At 39.6% G+C, this 19,940-nt stretch overlaps 1 protein-coding gene across 2 annotated transcripts in view; it reads left to right on the plus strand.

The window, feature by feature from the left end:
- Nucleotides 1-19,311, plus strand: part of SLC39A12 (solute carrier family 39 member 12) — an 81,697-nt gene extending 62,386 nt beyond the window's left edge. For both annotated transcript variants that reach the window (XM_047754947.1, XM_047754948.1), the window contains one exon: nucleotides 18,724-19,311. In XM_047754947.1, coding sequence (XP_047610903.1) covers nucleotides 18,724-18,852 — 129 coding nt within the window. In that variant the 3' untranslated portion in view covers nucleotides 18,853-19,311. The remainder of the gene's footprint in view (nucleotides 1-18,723) is intronic.
- Nucleotides 19,312-19,940: the final 629 nt, after the last annotated feature.

A 19,940-nucleotide genomic window follows, 5' to 3' on the forward strand; every position in this document is an offset into this window, starting at 1 on the left:
ATTCTCCAAACGTAGTCATCACTTCATCCTGCCCCAGCTTTGCATCTCTAGAAGATGCTAGTATGTACAGCTACAAAGGTAAGGTTCTGCTAAATAGCCAGCCATTTCATTTTTACAGTAAAAAATATTTCAGCTGAAATTATCATTAAATTAAAGAGTTGTTTGGCTTGATGAACCAACTTGATTTTTTTGGGCTATACCCACGGCATGAAGAAGTTCCTAGGGCCAGGGATTGAACCCTCACCAGAGCGTCAACCTGAGCCACTGCAGGGAAAAGGCCAGATCTTTAACCCGCTGTGCCACCAAGGAACTCTAACCCTATTTTTTAGATTTAAATTTTATTTTATTTATTATTTTTATTGCTTTTTAGGACTGTACCTGCAGCATATGTAAGTTCCTAGGCTAGGGGTTGAATCAGAGCTACAGTTGCTGGCCTACACCACAGTCACAGCAACTTGGGATCTGAGCCTCGTCTGCGACCTACACCACAGCTCATGGCAATGCCAGATCCTTAACCCACTGAGTGAGGCCAGGGATCGAACCCTCATCCTCATGGACCCTAGTCGTGTTTGTTAACTCCTGAGCCATGAAGGGAGCTCTCATATATCTATTCTTTCTCAGATACTTTTCCCATATAGGTTATTACAGATGACTGAGTAGAGTTCCCTGTGCTACACAGTAGTTCTCCTTGTTTATCTATTTTATATACAGTAGTGGGTATGTGTTAATCCCAACCTCCTAGTTTACCTCTTCCCTCCCCACCCCAAGTTTCCCCTTGGGTAACCATAAGTTGGGTTTCCAAATCTTTGAGTCTGTTTCTGTTTTGTGAGTAAGTCCCTTTGTATCATTTTATTAGATTCCACATATGAGTGATCTCATATTTGTCTTTCTCTGTCGGACTTACTTCACTTACTAAGATAATTTCTAGATCCATCCACTTTGCTGCAAATGGCATTATTTCATTCTTTTTTATGACTGAGTATTATTCCATTGTATATATGCACCACATCTTTACCCATTTATCTGTTGATGGACATTTAGGTTAAGCAACCCTATTTTTAAAAATAATGATTCCATCTTATTTAAGTTTCCATTGCCAAAGCACTATCATGTTGGTGAAATGAAAGAGATCATGATAGTATTGAGTCTCCAAAATTGCAATATTTTTTTTTTCCTCAAGAGGTACTTGCTAACACTAAAGGCTCACTCAATCATCACTTTTCATCCTCTCTAGTCTTAGGAAGGAATTGTACCTGGGACATTTCATAGGTTTTGCCTCTTAAATTCTGGTCTCTGCAAGAGAAACCAGTTTTTTAAGGTCACCTTCTATTAGATTTTTAAAAACTTAGATGTTTTAGGATGAAAGTCATAATGATTATATCCTGTCTCATGGCTGAGAATAAAGCACATAAAATGGACTAAATTAAAAGAAACATTTGAGACTTGAAATCAATAGGAAGCCAATCTGAACAGAAGTAAAATATGTGATTACACATATCCTGGAGCAGAAAAGTGAAACAAACAATCTTAAAGGTCATAGACTAAAATGACCATTGGGATGGGCTAGTGTTATGGCAGAATCCAGCCATTGTCCTTAAAGTAAGGAAAGAGATTTTTCATAAGGAACTCATGTTAGCACAACCAGAACAGTGCATTCTGTAAATAGAATTCAAGAAGGGGATGTTTCAAATAAAGACCACCATTTAAAAAAATTATTGGAGTATAGTTGGTTTATAAGGTTGTATTTGTATGAGGTATACAGTAAGATGATTCAGTTATACATATATACATATAGCCATTCGTTTTTAGATTCTTTTCCCATTTAGGGCACTGCAGACTATTGAGTAGATTTCCTTGTTCTATGTACAGTTGGTCCTTGTTACTTATCTATTTTATATAGAGTGATATGTATATGTTAACCTCAACTTCCTAATTTATCCCTCCCCACGTTTTCCCTTTGGTAACCATACATTTTGTTTTGAAATCTTTTTTTTTTTTTTTTTTGGTCTTTTCTAGGGCTGCACCCATAGCATATGGAAGTTCCCAGGCTAGGGGTCTAGGGGTCTAATCAGAGCTGTAGCTGCTGGCCTCTGCCACAGCCACAGCAACGCTGGATCCTTAACCCACTGAGCGAGACTAGGAAGTGAACCTGCAACCTCATGGCTCCTAGGTGGATTTGTTAACCACTGAGCCATGACGGGAACTCCTAGTTTTGAAATCTTTGACTTTCTTTCTTTCTTCCTTCCTTCCTTCCTTCCTTCCTTTCTTTCTCTCTCTCTCTCTCTCTTTCCTTACTTCCTTCCTTCTTTTGCTTTTTAGGGCTATATACCTGCAGCATATGGAAGTTCCCAGGCTAGGGGCCCAATTGGAGCTACAGCTGCCGGCCTGCGCCACAGCCACAGCAACATCAGATCCGAGCTGTGTCTGTGACCTACACCATAGCTCATAGCAACACCAGATCCTTAACCCACTGAGCGAGGCCAGGGATCGAACCCACATCCTCATGGTTCCTTGTCAGATTCATTTCTGCTGTACCACAGTGGGAACTCCTCTGAATCTGTTTCTGTTTTGTGAATAAGTTCTTTTGTGTCATTTGAAAATTAGATTTCACTTATTAGTGATCTCATATGATACTTGCAAAGACTACGATTTTAAGTCCTACTATAAATGCTTCTGACTTTTTGGTTGTTTTCATAAAACTCATGTGATTCAAATATATGAAATAAACACCAGAATGGACTTCCATGTTCTTATGTATCAGGTCCTCAAGTTCACTCCCGAGCCTTCTGATTTTAAGTTTTCTGTTTTAATTTCTTTTCTCTTTATGAGTCCATTGGGGGCAGTTGCTATTTTCTTTTAAAGTTTTTCTTTTTCTTTTTAAGTCTGCACCTGTAGCAGCATATGGACGTTCCCGGCCAAGGGGTCGAATTGGAGCTGCAGCTACAGGCCTACGCCACAGCCACAGCAATGCCCGATCTGAGCCACATCTGTGACCTGTGCTGCAGCTTGCAGCAATGCCAGGTCCTTAACCCACTGTGAGGCCAGGGATAGAACCCACATCTTCACGGATACTATATTGTGTTCTTAACCCACTGAGCCACAACGGGAACTCCCTGTTTTTTGTTTGTTTGTTTTTAACACAATCTGGATCTCTCTTCAAGTATTATGGGTGTGTCTTTTTTAATCAATTCTTTGACTTCATTAGAATGCCTACTCTCCCAAAATTGACCCAAGAAGCATATCAAGAACCATTTGTCTGCTAGAACCCTAAGCTCAAGGCATCGTTTGCCCCTCACTATTTCTCCTCTTGGTCTTGTAAAGATAAAATAACTGCTTATAAGAAAACAATGTGACTGAGTTGTGAATCCTAGGAGATTCCAACGAGAAGAAATCCTGACCTTACTGCAAATTGCTATTGGCCAATGGAAAGCCAGCATCCTGGCAAAAAGACAGGAAAGAAAATCCTCTTGAGTTTCCTGGGGCTACTTCCTATAATCCAGGTCGTCTGCTCTCACGGCCTTTTGAGTAACTTCTAAACAAATACAGCTCTTTCACATAGCAGCAAGTTTAACTGTTGTTGTACTCGGGGGCTGTGCCAAAAAAAATACTCTTAGACTCTTCTGTCATTTTAAGGGAAGAAAACAAGATTTCAAGACTCTGTACAACAGCAAAGAAAATAAATGACAGCAACTAAAGGGTAAGAGGGAACCCTTCCATACGCTGGCTATTTACCCAACCCTAGAAATTTACCAGGCACCTTCTGAGCAGGGTTAATGGGAAAAGATTAGCTCAATTTTTGCTTGGCTTATTTGTTTCAAAGAAATTGGGTTTGTTATTTCAAATTCCCCAAAGAAAAAGAACTAGGGGCAAAAAATGGGGCCATGAGCCATGATGCCAACAAAACAAAACAAAAAAAGGCTTCACTAGGGAAACCCGCCAGCCTAAATTCTCCAAAGCGGAATGGTCTCATCCAAGCACATGAACTCCTAGTTGCTTTGAATGATTTCTAAAGGAAGTTAAGAATGAATGCAGCTCTGGGTGGCCAGAGGAAATTAATTCTCTGTTGTAAAGTTCCGTGTCCTAGACTGGGTTTCCCCCCAGCAGAGTGTAAGACAAAGGCACAAGTGAAATTGATTCACTTGGGAAGTGATCAGGGAGCCAAAGTGAAACATGGAGCGTGGCGTGAAACAGAAAAGGATGAAAAAGTCAATACGGCAATGACTTTTTCTTTACCACTAGGGGGCATCCCTGACCCGGCACCTTCTGAGGGGGCTTCTGTCCCCATTGTTCAAAGCTGGTCCCATTAACATCAGCACCCTCCCCCCCACACACACCTCAGGTTACACAGGTTATGCTTGAGTTGCCAGAGAGTTCCATAGTAGCCTGTGCCGTCATGTGGAGGAGCCCAGGGTAGGAGAAAGAGGAATACAGGGTAGGCCCGGCGCAAGGTTCTGTGCCAAACTCATTACCGCCCTCTTGGACCTCGTCTTTGCAGCAGTAGCTGGAGTGTAGGGTGGGCTGAAAGAATATGAAATCCACGCATGCGCTGTTCACTAGCAGTTTACCCCATCCGTTCTCCAGTATGCTCAGGGTCTCCTTCCCTTTTTTTTTTTTTTTTTTTGTCTTTTCTAGGGCCGCTTCCTGCGGCACATGGAGGTTCCCAGGCTAGGGGTTGAATCAGAGCCGCAGCTACCGGCCTGCAACCCACACCACAGCTCACAGCAACGCAAGATCCTGAGGAAGGCCAGGGTTCGAACCCGCAACCTCATGGTTCCTAGTCGGATTTACTAACCACTGCACCATGGCGGGAACTCCCGGTCTCCTTTACTTTGAAGTTCCGTTTATACCAAAGTCCCTGGATAGTGGTATTCAGCTAAAAATTACACAAAGTCTTAATACAAGATAGGCAGTGGAAACAACCTCTAAACCCTCCTGATTTTGAAGCAATATTTGATATTCATCATCTCTGTCCTTTCAGCACCCATCTTTCTTTAAAAATTTTTTAAAGTTTTGTTGAAGTAGAGTGGATCGACAGTGTTGCGATCACGTCTGCTGTGCAAGAAAGTGATTCATTATACATGTACACATAACCATTCTTTTGCCAATTCTTCTCCCATATAGATGATCACAGAATACTGAGTAGCGTTCCCCGTGCTCTGCAGCAGGTCTCCGTTGCATCCAGTCTTGATTCTCCTCACCTCCAGGCAGCGTTTTGGCTGATGTAGATTTCTTCCTTGGTCGGGAAACCCAGGTCTTCCGGAGGGTCTGCTTTGTCCTTGTCAGGCCATGTTTCCTGTAGTTGCCTATTTACCGTTGTCATCAGGCATGGAAGCACCAAGAGAGGCTCCAAGGAGTTCTCAGGTTTCTGGATTTGGTCCTTGCTTACACCGTTGTGTAGCAATCACATGATAGCCAGCGACAATTACTGTCTCCCCATGGTACCCAGTGACAATGACTCCCGCCAGTATAGTAACTTTTTCCTCTATTGTTTGATCCATTGGCACGAGAAGCTCAAGTGACCAGGTGGTACTCATAGCTTCAAGTTCAATGAAAATATTCCCTGGTATATTCTTCTCAGAAAGATTCTTATTGAGTTCCCATTGAGCGGTAATGAACCCAACTAGTATCCATGAGATGTGGGTTCAATCTCTGGCCTTGTTCAGTGGGTTAAAGGATCTGGTATTGCCATGAGCTGTGGTGTAGGTCGAAGTCCTGGCTTGGCTCCCCTGTTGCTATGGCTGTAGTGTAGGCCGGCAGCTACAGCTGAGATTGAACCCCCTAGCCTGGGAATTTCCATATGCAGTGGGTGTGGCCCTAAAAAGGCAAAAAATAAGTAAATTAAAGATCTGTGCTCTGATGGTGCTAAAGTTTGCAGAACGGGAAGCAAAAATTCCATAAGCAGAAAAACTGGCAATAATTATATACCCTTGCTTCATGATTTTCTCTATTGTTTCCACTCTTACTTCTATTATTCCCTTCCCTCTACTCACTTAGCATTTAATTTTTTTATAATTCTTTTTTTTTTTTTTTGTCCACACCCATGGTATGTGGAAGTTCCTGGGCCAGAGATTGAACCTGTGCCAGAGCAGTAACTATACCAAATCCTTAAGTGCTAGGCCACCAGGGAACTCTGCATTTAATTTTGTGTTCATTGTCTGGCTTTTTGAGGTGGAATGATGTGTCTTTGGGAGAGGGATTCAAGTTTTGCTTTCAATGTCTCTAACGTGGAAAGTCATTTTTTAAAATTTTATTCAAGTATCATTGATTTATAATGTTGTGTTCATTTCTGCTGTATAGCAAAGTGTTTCAGTTATACCCATATACACTTACTCATGGTATTCTCCATGGTGGTTTGTTACAGGATACTACATATAATTCCCTGTGCTATACAGTAGGCTCTTGTTGTTTATCTATTACACATATAATAGTTTGCATCTGCCAATCCCAAACTCCCACTCCTCCCTCCCTCCACCTTCTTTCGCCCTTGGCAACCACAAGTCTGTTCTCTATATCTGTGAGTCTCTTTTTGTTTCATAGATACGTTGATTTGTATCATATTTTAGAGTCCACATATAAGTGATATCATATGGTATTTGTCTTTCTCTTTCTGACTTACTCTGCTTAGGATGATAATCTCTCGTTGCATCCATGTTGCTGCCAGTGGCATTATTTCATTCTTTTTGATGGTTGAATAACATTCGTGTGTGTGTGTCGCATGGAATAATATATCATTGATTTTAAATCTTTTCTGACATACGCATTTTAAGCTGTAAATTTCCCTCTAAGTACTGCTTTACTGAATCTCATGTATTTTAATATGTTCTGTCTTCAATACTGATCATTTTGAAATGTTTTTGAATTTCTCAGAATTTTTTCTTATTTGACCCAAGTATTATATGGAAGTATGTTGCCTAATTTCTCAATATTTGTAACTTTTAAAAATATATTTTAGTCATTTATTTTAATTCTTGCAAAGTTAGAAAATATACTTTCTATTATTTTAGCCCCTTGAAATATTTTGAGACTTGTTTCAAGGCCCAGAATATGGTCTATCCTGGTGAATGGCCCCCTGTGCACTTGAAAAGTACATGAGTGCAGCAGTTGTTGGGTATGGGGTTCTGTGAATGTCAGTTAAGTCAGGCTGGTTGATACAATCATTCATATTTTCAAATTGTGTCCTGATTTTTTTTTTTTCTCCACTGGTTCTGTTAATTACTGGGGAAGTGATTGAAGGAGTTAGAATAGAGACCTGTATTTGTGAATTTGCTTACTTCTTTCTTAATTCTATCAATTTTGCTTCATGTCTCTGAAGCTTTGTTATTAGATGCATGCATATTTAGGGTTGTTGTGTCTTCCTGATTGAATTGATACATTTATCATGCTGAACGATTCCTCTTTATTCCTGGTAAAACTCCTTTCCTTGAAGTCTCCTTTGCCTGACCTTAATATAGTCACACCTGCTTTCCTACTTACTGCTTGCACGGAATATGAAAAGTAAGTGGTAAGGCTTTAATACAGTATTTGAAATGTCACATGACAGGAGAAATGTCTGATATAATCAGCAACGTCTGTGATTAATATATTAGTATCCATTTCTCTAGTTTAATTTCTCTGAATCTTACTTATCATCAGATCTATTGGTGTGCCATCTTTTCTACACTCCCATGTTTGCCACAAAGATTCTATGAGATTTATTCTCTAAAAAGAGAATGGCTCCCCAAAGACACACACATCCTTGTCTTGGGAATCTGTGATTGCGTTATCCCGAGTATCAGAAGAGACTATGCAGAGGTGATTAAGGTTTAGAACTTGGAGATGGGGAGATTATCCTGGATTATGTGCTTGTGGCCTCAATCTAATCACCAGTTCTTAAAAGTCAAAAACCTTCCCCAGCTGTGGTCAGACAAAAAGCTGTGAGGACAGAAGGATCAGAGAGACTGGAAGTTGCTGAATTTGAAGATGGAGGAAGGGGGCTGGGGCCAAGGAATGCAGGGAACCTCTAGAAGCTGGGAAAGGCAAAGAAACAGATTCCCCACCCACCCACCCACCCCCGAGAACCCAAAATGGAAAAACAACATGCTACTGAACTCAGGCCTGGCTGCTCACCACTCGAAAATCAATACCCCAGAGACAGTTACTGGTAAAAAGAAAAACTGCTTTTAACCAGAATGCCAGTAATTGGGGAGATGGTAGACTGATTCAGTGTCCCCCAAAAACCATCTCCAAAGATTCTGTTTTGTCATAAAGGTTTTTAAAGGAAAAAAAAGGAACTATCTCAGTTAATCATTGAGATAGGGGGTCGCCATCCTCCACTGCATGCAGGCTTGTTGACTTCTTGTGATCTTTCTTTTAATGATGTCTTGTTCATGTAGTTTGTTCATGAAATTGCTAAAGGGGAATCTAGGGAAGAATCTGGTCATCTGTTAATTACGTATTCATTTCTACTTCATTGATCTACAGAAAGAACCAATGGGTTAGGCAATGTATATATATATATTTTTTTGTACGGCATACCTGAGGCATATGGAAGTTCCCAGACCAGGATTTGAGTTGGAGCTGCAGCTGCAGGCCTTCGCCATAGCCACAGCAACACTGGACCTGAGCTGCATCTGCAACCTATGCTGCAGTTTGTGGCAACACCAGATCCTTAACCCTCTGAGCAAGGCAAGGGATTGAACCCACATCCTCATGGGTGCTAGTCTGATTCTTAACCTGCTGAGCCACAATGGGAACTCCAAATTTGGGTTGTTTTAAACTGCCAGGTTAGTTGGTAATCTGTTGGTAATCTGTTAATATATCCTCGCTCTACTAACCTTGGTTTAGATGTGCTTAGGAACAGAGGAAGCTATGTAGGAGCTTCTCACTCTGAGAACTGAAAATTCTGTCTAAGAAAATTCCCAGAACTGAAAAATCAGAAAGATTTCTCATAACTATCATCTCTAAAGTTCACAAAACCTTTCCAATGGAAGGAAAAGACAAGCCCTGGAAGTACTGCTTCTTCAGTGGTTTGGATAAGAGAGACTTTATTTGCAATGATTTGACTTCTTATTTAAAGAAAAAATTAATTCATTTTGAAGACTATTAAGTAGGTTATGCCAAGGAAATGTTTATTTTGGATCTGAAATAAGGTTCAAACCTCTAGGCATTTTTCCTAAGGTTTTTAAATCCTGCAAAACTGTTTCCATAGCAACAAGCTCATAGAACTCTCAAGAGGCCATCACTATGGATGTAACTGGAGATGTCCCAAGAACTGGGATAACTGGACAACTGCCCAGGATTCAATATGTTAATAGCACCCAAGCTGACAGTGGAGGAGTTGTAACTAGAGAGGCAGGTACAGGAGAGGGAAGTTCCTACCAATTCATGCCCAAACTAAATAACTCCCATGCCAAAGCTTCCACGCCCCCTCCGTGTACATCAAGGTGAAATAGTTGAGAATATACCTTATTTCCAGCCCTCTCCTTCCACCAGTCTTTCTTACTATATAGATCTCTGGGTTGCTTCCTCTTCCACTCTGCATTTGTTGTTTTGTTTTGTTTGGGATGCTCTTTTAAAACTTCTTTTCACTTACATAAGAGTGGGAGTGTAAATAGCAAGATGGAAAAGCAGTCACTTAGAGCAATTTGCTTCTCTACCCTCTTCTGGGAAGTAATTTCCTCCAAGTAATATCCCAGCCATCCTTTTGCCTGGAGCACTTTCCAACTTCCAGATAATTTTCTTTGAATACAAGAAAGGGTAAATAGTTCTTTGAATACAAGAAAGGGTAAATAGTATCTTGAATTAAGACCCTCTGCTTTGAAAATATACCCAAACACTTAGAAATAAGATCCACCTATTATAGCACAGGCAGATATATCCAACCTCTTGGGATAAACTGATGGAAGATAGTGTAAGAAAAGATATATGTGTGTGTGTGTGTGTGTGTGTGTGTGTGTACATGATTATATGATTGGGTCACTTTGCTGTACAGCAGAAATTGGCACAGCACTGTAAATTGACTATTCTTTCATAAAGAAAAAGAAGTAAAAAGATCCACCTATTAAATGTACTCAATAATTAAGATTATCAATAGTCCAGATGAAGAGCATCCACTGGCTTCTCTACAGTTATTTTAGCTCAGTAAATATAACAGCTAAGATAGTGAATTGGGAAGTTCCTGTTGTGGCTCAGTGGTTAATGAACCTGACTAGTATCCATGAGGACGTGGGTTTAATCCCTGGCCTTGCTCAGTGGGTTAAGGATCCAGGGTTGCTCTGAGCTGTGGTTGCAGACGTGGCTCAGATCCCATGTTGCTGTGGCTGTGCTGTAGGCTGCAAGCTACAGCTCCAATTGGACCCCTAGCCTGGGAACCTCCATATGCCATGGGTGCAGCTCTAGAAAGACAAAAGACAAAAGACAAAAAAAAAAACACAAAAATAGTAAATTGGAAACTGCTTCACTTTGCTATACACTAGAAACTAACATAGCATTGTAAGTCAATTCCACACCAATAATTTTTTTAATTTTGTTTTTTTTAAAGATAGTGAAATGGGTAAGAAGAACATAAATTGACAAAACAACCACATTCCTAGCTAGGTTGCTCATCATTTTTTAAAAATCACATGACTATAATAGTAAATTAAAACAGCATCCCTCACTTTTAGGGTATCGATCCTATTCCCTGCTCCTCATCATTCTTTCTTCATCTTATAATTTATTGCATTTTATTGAGTCTTTCTTAGAGAAGTTTTAAATAAATCTAATGCAATTCATTCAGTAACCTACAACCGTCAAGTTGGCTTTAATAAGTGAGTCCTTTATCCAGAAACTAGTCAGCTATTCTTTCTTTAAAGTTTAGCAGTAGCTAGGTATAACTGCTCTTTAAACAATATCCATCCATAGACAGGATATTGTTTCAAAAGATATATAAAATAATACTGATATGTATATTTGCTTTCAATAAATACTATACTTGAAATCAATGAGTATAATATACATCATTTAAATACTCTTGCTGTGAGAGGAATGACAACCGTTTTAAAACCATATCAGGCAGCAAAATGAATGTAATTGAACATTCACAATTATTTCTTCACAAAGGCAAGAAGTGTGAATCATTCTTACCAACAATTTTGAAAGATTTCCACTCTCTGTAAAAATCAGTCAAATCTTACTTAGGTATTTTCTACTGGGAAAGTGATTAATAGGCCCAATTTTGATGCATGCTGAGCTCTGAAATTTTTAAAAACTGACCAGCAGAAATGTTTGTATTTTCTGCTCCTGTTTCTTTCTTTTTCTTTCTTTCTTTCTTTTTTTTTTTTTGGTCTTTTTGCCTTTTCTAGGGCTGCTCCCGAGGGATATGGAGGTTTGCAGGCCTCTAGGTTGAATCGCAGCTGTAGCCTCCAGCCTCCACCAGAGCCACAGCAACGCGGGATCCGAGCCGCGTCTGCAACCTACACCACAGCTCATGGCAATGCCGGATCGTTAACCCACTGAGCAAGGTCAGGGATCAAACCCTCAACCTCATGGTTTCTAGTCAGATTCGTTAACCACTGAGCCACAATGGGAACTCCTCCTGTTTCTTCTTTTTTTTTAAACCCATTTTCTCAAACCGTGTGCATGTGCACACACACACACATACAAACACACACCTTCCAGAGTAATCCATTTCTTAGGAAAATACTAGAGTTGGCTGATGACTCTTTTTGCTAGGCTGTATAATTAAGAATTTGTCTAACTCAGTCATTTTCCCTAAGGAAAAAAAATGGAGAAGAAAACTGTTAAATACAAGTTAAAAGCAAGTAATATGTTTGTCTCTCCAGATTATGTGTGATAGTGATGTGACCTTTGTCTTAAAACTTAGTTTTCAAGAGAGAAATTTTCATTTATCTTCTGTTGCAAACTGCTTTATGAATTCCCTTGGGGTACCAGGGAGAAGGGAGAAGTCTATGATAACCTGTATTTGAATATTTAACAAAATATCTCGTGCTGCAGCTTTGCTAATAATCTTGAGGTAAACCTCCAGTTCGGTCATCTCAGATACACTGAGAACTGTGGTCCTTGCTTTCTTGCTTGATAAGGTCAATTAAAACGACTGTATTAAGTTGTTTTATGAACACAGCTACCAATTTAAAAAGACCTCAATTTAAAACAGGACGTGTGTCAGTGGGAACAAATCTCCCAATTTCAGGATATTGTTGGGTCAACATAGCAATTTGTGTTGCGGCCACTAATTCTACTCATGAGGGCCCCACCCTCATTACCCCATCTAATCCCAATCACCTCCCAAAGGCCCCACCTCCTAATACCATCACATTTGGGAGTGGGTTTCAACATATGAATTTCAAGGAGACAAAAACCCTTACAATGTAACATTTATGCTCTGGGACGTTGAGGTCTAAACACAACCCAGAACTTCATGTTTCTCAATAGAAAGTGGATGCAAGGAATTGTTAGTAAGTGACACCTCTTCCTACCCCATATTTTCTTAGATATAATCTAGATGCTACTTGTAATATTACAATAAGCTAAAGAATTAAAGCAAAGCTTTTCAAACCTTGGAGTGAGGGAGTGTGAGTGTGTGTGTTTACTGTGGTAAAAAATTCCTAACACGAAATGTGCCATTTTAACCATTTTTAGGTATACAGTTCAGGGGTGTGAAGTACATTCACATTGTGCAACCATCATAACCATCCATCTCCAGAACTTTTTATTATCTTTCCAAACCGGAACTCCACATGCATTAAACAATAATGGCCTGCTTCCCCAGCCCCTGGCAACCACCATTCTTCTCTGTGAACCTGACTGCTGTAGTTACCTCACAATAGTGGAATCATGCATTATTTGGCTTATTCATCTCACATAATCTTCAGAGCCCATCCATGTCAGAGCATGTGTCAGAATTTCCTTCTATTTTTAATGTTGACTAATATCCCATCATTGTATGTATATCACATTTTGTTTATCCATTTATCTCTCAATGGATACTTGGCTCGCCTTCCACATTTGGACTATTGTGAAAAATGATGCCATGAACATGGGTGTATAAATCCATTCAAGTCCATGTTCCAATTCTTTTGTTTAGATAGAGTTGCTAGGTCATATGATAATTCTATTTTTTTCTTTTTTTTTGTCTTTTTTTAGCTATTTCTTGGGCCGCTCCTGCGGCATATAGAGGGTTCCCAGGCTAGGGGTCGAATCGGAGCTGGAGCCACTGGCCTACGCCAGAGCCACAGCAACGCGGGATCCAAGCCACGTTTGCAACCTACACCACAGCTCAGAGCAACCCTGGATCCTTAACCCACTGAGCAAGGCCAGGGACCGAACCCACAACCTCATGGTTCCTAGTCGGATTCGTTAACCACTGCGCCACCACGGGAACTCCCTATTTTTACTTATTTTAGAAACTGCTGTAATGTTTTCCATAGGATCTGCAGCATTTTACACTTCTACCAGTAGGGTCGAAGGTTCCAGTTTCCCTACATCCTCACTAACACTTGACATTTTCATAGTAGCAATCCTAATGGGTGTGAAGTGGCACCTCAGTGTTGTTTTCATTTGCGTTTCCCTAATAATTAGTGGTATTAAGCATCTTTTCATGTACTTATCGGGGCCTTTGTATATCTTCTTAGGAAAAAATGTCTATTCAATTCTTTTGCTCATTTTTTAATTGGAATGTTTATGTTTTGTTGTGAGTTGTAGGAGTTCTTTTTTTTTTTTTTTTTTTTTTCTTTTTTCTAATGGCCTCATCTGGAGGCATACGGAAGTTCCCAGTCCAGGGATTGAATCTAATCCGCAGCCGCAGCAATGTTAGATTCTTTAACCCACTATGCCAGGCTAGGGATGGAACTTGCACCTCTGCAGGTGAATTCTTTTTTTTTTTTCTTTTTTTGTCTTTTTTGTCATTTCTTGGGCCGCTCTCACGGCATATGGAGGTTCCCAGGCTAGGGGTCTAATCGGAGCTGTAGCCACCAGCCTACGCCAGAGCCACAGCAACTCGGGATCCGAGCCGCATGTGCAACCTACACCACAGCTCACGGCAACGCCAGATCCTTAACCCACTGAGCAAGGCCAGGGACCGAACCCACAACCTCATGGTTCCTACTTGGATTCGTTAACCACTGAGCCATGACGGGAACTCCTGCAGATGAATTCTTAACCCACTGCGCCACAGCCAGAACTCTTGTAGGATTTCTTTATATGTTCTGGATAATTAGCCCCTTATTAGATATACGATTTGCGAATATTTTGTCCCATTCCATGGATTGTCTTTTCACTCTGTTTACAATGTCCTTCATTCCATAAAAGTTTTAAATTTTGATGAAGTCAAACTTAGTTTCAGAGGTTTTGTTTTTGTTTTTGCTTTTGATTTTTAGGGTTGCACCCACGGCATATGGAAGTTCCCAGGCTACAGCTGCCGGCCACAGCCACAGCAATGCCAGATCCGACCCTCATTGGTGACCTACACCACAGCTCCAGCAACCACAGCAGAAAGATTCATTTCTGCTTAGCCACGACAAGAACTTCCTCAGAGGATGTTTTATAGACCATTCTTCTTCATGACAAGCCTTCCCTGATGTAAATTACTGCATGGTATAATATGATATTAGTATTTGTCCGCTTTCCTTCCTGATATGCTCTCACATTCTCTACGAACATTCATTTCAAAGTTTCATCTTGGAGTGCCTGCTGTGGTGCAGTGGGTTAAGAATCTGACTGCAGCAGGGAGTTCCTGTTGTGGCTCAGCAGGTTATGAACTCGACTAGTGTCCATGAGGATGCGGGTTCGATCCTTGGCCTTGCTCAGTGGATTAAGGATCTGGCATTGCTGCAAGCTGTGGCATAGGTTACAGGCGCAGGCTTGGATCTCTCATTTGTGTGGCTGTGGCATAGGCCTGCAGCTGCAGGTCAGATTCCGGCCAGTATCCTCCTAGCCTGGAAACTTCCATATATGCAGGTGAGGCTCTAAAAAAAAAAAAAAAAAAAATCCAACCACAGCAGCTCAGGTCACTGTGAAGGTGTGGATTTGATCACTGACCCAGCACAGTGTGTTAAAAGAGCTCATGTTGCCACAACTGCTGCTTGGATTCAATCCCTAGCCCAGGAACTTCTATATGTGGTGGGTGTGGCCATAAAATTAAAAAATAAAGTTTCAGCTTGACTGGGAATACAACTATGGGGATAGACTCAAGTTTATTTACTGTCACTTTGTAAAATGTTCAGAAATCCTCATTAGCAGCTGTCCATCATAATGACACCTCAATTAGTTATTAGAACTTGCAGGACCATTATCTGCAAACAGGTCACAGTCGATATATGGACTTCGTGCATCTCAGGGAATTTCTTTCCTGTGCCTGATTGAAAATGTAAAAAAAAAAAAAAAAACAAAGAACTTGAGTTGCATCTTAAAGATTATTTTCCAGAAAATTACTAACTCCTTGACTATCATGTCCTGACATTCACTAGTCTGAGTTGGGGAACCTGCTAAGTATGGAGGTTCAAAAGGAAATTACTTGCTACTTCAAGGTTTCCAAATATCTGGCAGGAATCCGAGGAGTATTTCTCCTAGTTCTCTCCCTGGGCAAGGTTGTTTTGCTAACATTTCTTCTCTTTTTTCCCTACCTTTTATTTCAGTGTCAACATACTCTATCCATCATTTCACCCCCTCTAGTCTTAGGGCATAAATCAAGATTTGTAAAATTGTTCAATAACAGAAGTTAATTGCCCTGGAGGAAAGTGGACTTTTCTTAAAAGCCAGGGGAAAATGGTGGCATTTAAACTCTTGTTGGGAATTTTAAAAAAGGGAAGAAGCAAAAGAGAGGGTCTTGAAGATTAATTCATATGAACCTTGATTTTCCTTCATAGTTTGCTGACTGCAATGATTTTTTAAATGTGGGTTGATTCAGAGCAAGCAAAATGCTGTCATCAGATGTGGTTTGAGCTTTGGCATTTTGTATTTGTATCTTTTGGAAAGCCTTTCTGTAAAACTCTCTGGTATTTTGGTATGTATCCAAGAGACATTATGGTTCATATGTCATCCATAATCATCCACAGAGTGCCAAGTACTGTCGCCAAAGCTACTTTAGCTGGGTTTTCTTACCAAACCACGTGGACACGGAAAGTTCAGACAGGCCACCCAACTTAAGATCAAAGCTCCCATATCAGGATGTGAATCTCTTTAAACTTTTTTGAAATGTTGATTTTCATTGTTTGGCTGTTTCTATAGCCTTCAAAAATTAGTCTGCTGTAGCTTTTTTTTAAGCGCCTATTAAAAACCGAATTGGCAACGGGATATCTTTTATGACAAAGGCAGCATGGTATCGACATATTCTATTACCTCTTTTCATCACAGGCAGTGACTATATTATGCCTAACTGGACATTTTTAGTGTTGGCATTTTCCTTTTTTTTTTTTTATTAGTTAGAAATGTATTGGCCAAAGTAAGACAGAGGTGAATTTCAGCTAGCATGTGGCTCCTGGAACTGTGAAATACTCATGAGGGTTTTTTTTTTTTTTTAATAGGGGATGACATTTACATATTCAGAACAAAGGCGTCCTGGTGTTTTCACTGGGACTGGGGCCATTGGCAGAGAATGGATGCTCTTATAAACATATGTATTCAATTCTATCATGTGTTAGGCAGGATAAGCAGATCTATAAGCTTAGGCTAGTGAGAAAAATGATAGATCAAACAATTGTTTTAAAATTGTGGCATTTCTGGATTTAGTCCTGACAGAAAATGGTTGAGATTTGCAGGAATGCTCAATATATTAGTTCTATCTCTGTTTTTGTTTTTTGGTTGGTTGGTTGGTTGGTTTTTTTGTATCTAAAAATTTTTGGCTGTTCAGCTTGTCCTAATCAAGAACTACTTCTTCCCAACGAAAGATCCTGAGTGGAAGTTTGAGGCAAAGATAGGAATCAGAAAATGAGCTAATGCAAATGTAGGTTCATGAAAACACTGATGGTGTGAAAATAAATCTCAAGTTCTACCTCTCGAACCAGAACCATTTTCACCACCATGCTTATTTCTTGTCCGAAATATTTTTTCTCCCCAACAATTCACTCTAAATAATCCTGATGTGTCCAGTAAATGGTCCTTATTTTATGAATATTTGCCCAGAAAATCACTCCAGAAACTATTTCTACTGCTTTATCAGAGATGAAGAGCCAGGTAGCAGTAAAGACAGCAGAGCTGAGATAAGCTATTCATTCATCCACATCTTGTAAATGATAATTATTTTGTTTGAAAAACAATGAAGAGAGGGAAATATACAACGTCATATCAACATTTGGGAATAAGGTTATTCAAAGGTTGAGCCTTTACAATGATCGGAGATGGTTTAATTGTGTCTCACAGACAGAGTTTGAGATATAAATTACTCAGACAAAAGGCAACTCTGTTGTCTATGTTGTCCAGTCTGGGAGTAAATTATTGAAAATGACTTACAAACTATTGAGAGTCAAAGGAAATGGGGCAACTCTGATGCATGTGTCTTGTTAATCCTTCACAAGTGCTATCAGAACCAAGCTCTTTGAGAACAGATACTGCATTCTACGGATTTTCAAAATGTCATTTTAAATTTATAATAGATAATGAACCATAAAGGATGTATTTACAGAGCATGGCTAATTAACTTCATGCTTAAACCCTGCAGAAAAATACCATAATGACACATAATTTAAGGTTATCCATCTGGGAGAGCCTACTTTTGGATCCTACTTTGTCTCTGATTGCATTGCTCCCTGCTGGGACAGAGTAGGTTGCAATAATCTTAATCCTCTTTCCATCAGTTTTGCTAATTAACATGGAGAACTATCCATTGATTTTGCTAATGACAATGGAGAAATATTCAGAGTGCTCTTATATAAGCCTTAAAAAATACATCGGCCTGTCTTCCATTGCCATAAAACTAAAGCCCTCACATATTTTATATTTTCCTGCGGGGTAAAATAATCCTTCTCAACCACAAGTGATTTTTTACCCCCTAGGTGACACTGACAATGTCTGGAGACATTCTGGGTTGTCATGACTAGGGGCAGAGGTACAACCGACATCTAGTAGCTAGAAACCAGAGATGCTGCTAAACATCCTGCAACACACCGGAAAGAGTCATCAAGCCCCAAATGTCAGTAATGCCAAGGTTAAGTCTCCAATTCGCGTTGACCTGAACCTGTGCTCCAACAGAAGTGATTCGTAAAAGAGATTCAGTCACTCTGACCTTCTGCAAGATGCTTGTGTGAACATTTCCCTTTAAACTGTGCTATGGCTTGTCACAAACATAAAAAGGGTAGCCCTACGAGATGATGACTTTGTTGCTTTCAAGGTCAGGCAACCTTGGTCATCATTTTGAAAAGAAACACTCATATACCTGGTAATTGCCAGTGCATTTAGCAGCTTCATAAACCTACCAGAACCGTCAAAAAGAATATGTTTCATCTGTTCGCTAGTTCACAGGTAAGCCTTTACCAGAAATAAAGGGAAGAGTTGGGTTTGCTTTCCGTTGATAACGACGGCATTCTAAGACTTCTGGCATCACCAGAGTCCTTCCAACGACAATCAAATGGCTTTATTTCCCTTGTGTTTTTAAAAACTGCAGTAGGAGTAGGTATTAAACAGTTGTAACTGTTTTGGGAAATGGAAAGGATATTAAGTTCTCAATAACAGAGTCTCTCATGTTTTCCCACCAAACTTTTCCCAGCAGTGAATATATCTGGATCTGATTCTGGTTTTTTCTTCTTTTTTTAGCTTCCTGAAATGACTCATGTTCAAACACGGCGACCCTGGTTGATGTTTCTCCTGCAGAACTTTGGACTGACCCTAGGTTGGCTTTCCCTTTTACTCTTGGCTATATATGAACAAAATATTAAAATATGAGTTAAGAATCTCCAAATCTTTCAAAAATCAATGTGTGGCTTCATTTTGCTTCTTATGTTGTATTCTACAGTGATTTGTAAATTAAATATTTTTATCTTAGGCTGTGTGTCTTTCAGCACATTAACTTATTAACTTTATAATGCAATTTTGTTTTGTTTATAATGCAATAAATGTCAGGTTGTCTTTAATTAAAATGTCATCTTTAGTTTCCAACACTGTAATGGATTGCATACCTTTTTAGTCATAAGCTCTAAATGAATTCTAGTAAACTTTCGAAAAATACCATCTCTGTCATAAAGGATGTTTGTTTGCAGTATCTGAAGTGGACAGATGTCTGTTAGGATAAAATCTGCTGCAACTTCTTTGAGCTTCAAATATATTTTCTGCGTGTATGTGAGATTATAAACCATAAACAAACTAAATTACAAGCAAATGTAATAAAGTCTAGTTTTCATGTGATGGCTTGTGTTACTTTCTATTACTGGATATCAGATTCTGAACCAGATCTTACAAAACCAATATAGTATAATTCACCTGGGAGCATGACCCACTGGCTCAGACATGCTCATAAATAAGCAAACTTGGGAAATTTAAAGGCTAATAGGTAAGCCCTCCGCCCTGTAATCAGCAAAAGAAATTTGTTCTAAGCAAGGAAAACTGTAAATAAGAAATGACGTTCAAAATTTTTTAACATAACAAAGCTTGGGTCAAGCGGTAGATTAATGTGTAAACTCTCACAGATTCAACAGCGTTTGTTTATGAGAAGAATAGCACTGACAAGCGAAATATATTTTCTTTTCTTTCTGAGGAATAGAAACATTTCAGTGGGCAAGCTCCTGAAATATACAGCACAATTACTGATAACCTCACAAAAGTATTCAACTAGGAAAGAACTCTGGCTTTAGTCTTTTTCTTGGAAGGTGGATACCCTAATATTTTATTTTTCAATGCTACATCTTGACAAGGGGAGAAAAAAACCCATTTTACCGCCATAATGACTCATGGCACTTGATCAAATACATCCCTTTTACCAGTAGGTAGTCTTTCCTGAGCCCACCCAAACAGAGCCTTCTTCAATCACTTCTTTG

This window comes from Phacochoerus africanus, chromosome 12 (genome assembly GCF_016906955.1).
Source record: "Phacochoerus africanus isolate WHEZ1 chromosome 12, ROS_Pafr_v1, whole genome shotgun sequence".
NCBI lineage: Eukaryota > Metazoa > Chordata > Mammalia > Artiodactyla > Suidae > Phacochoerus > Phacochoerus africanus.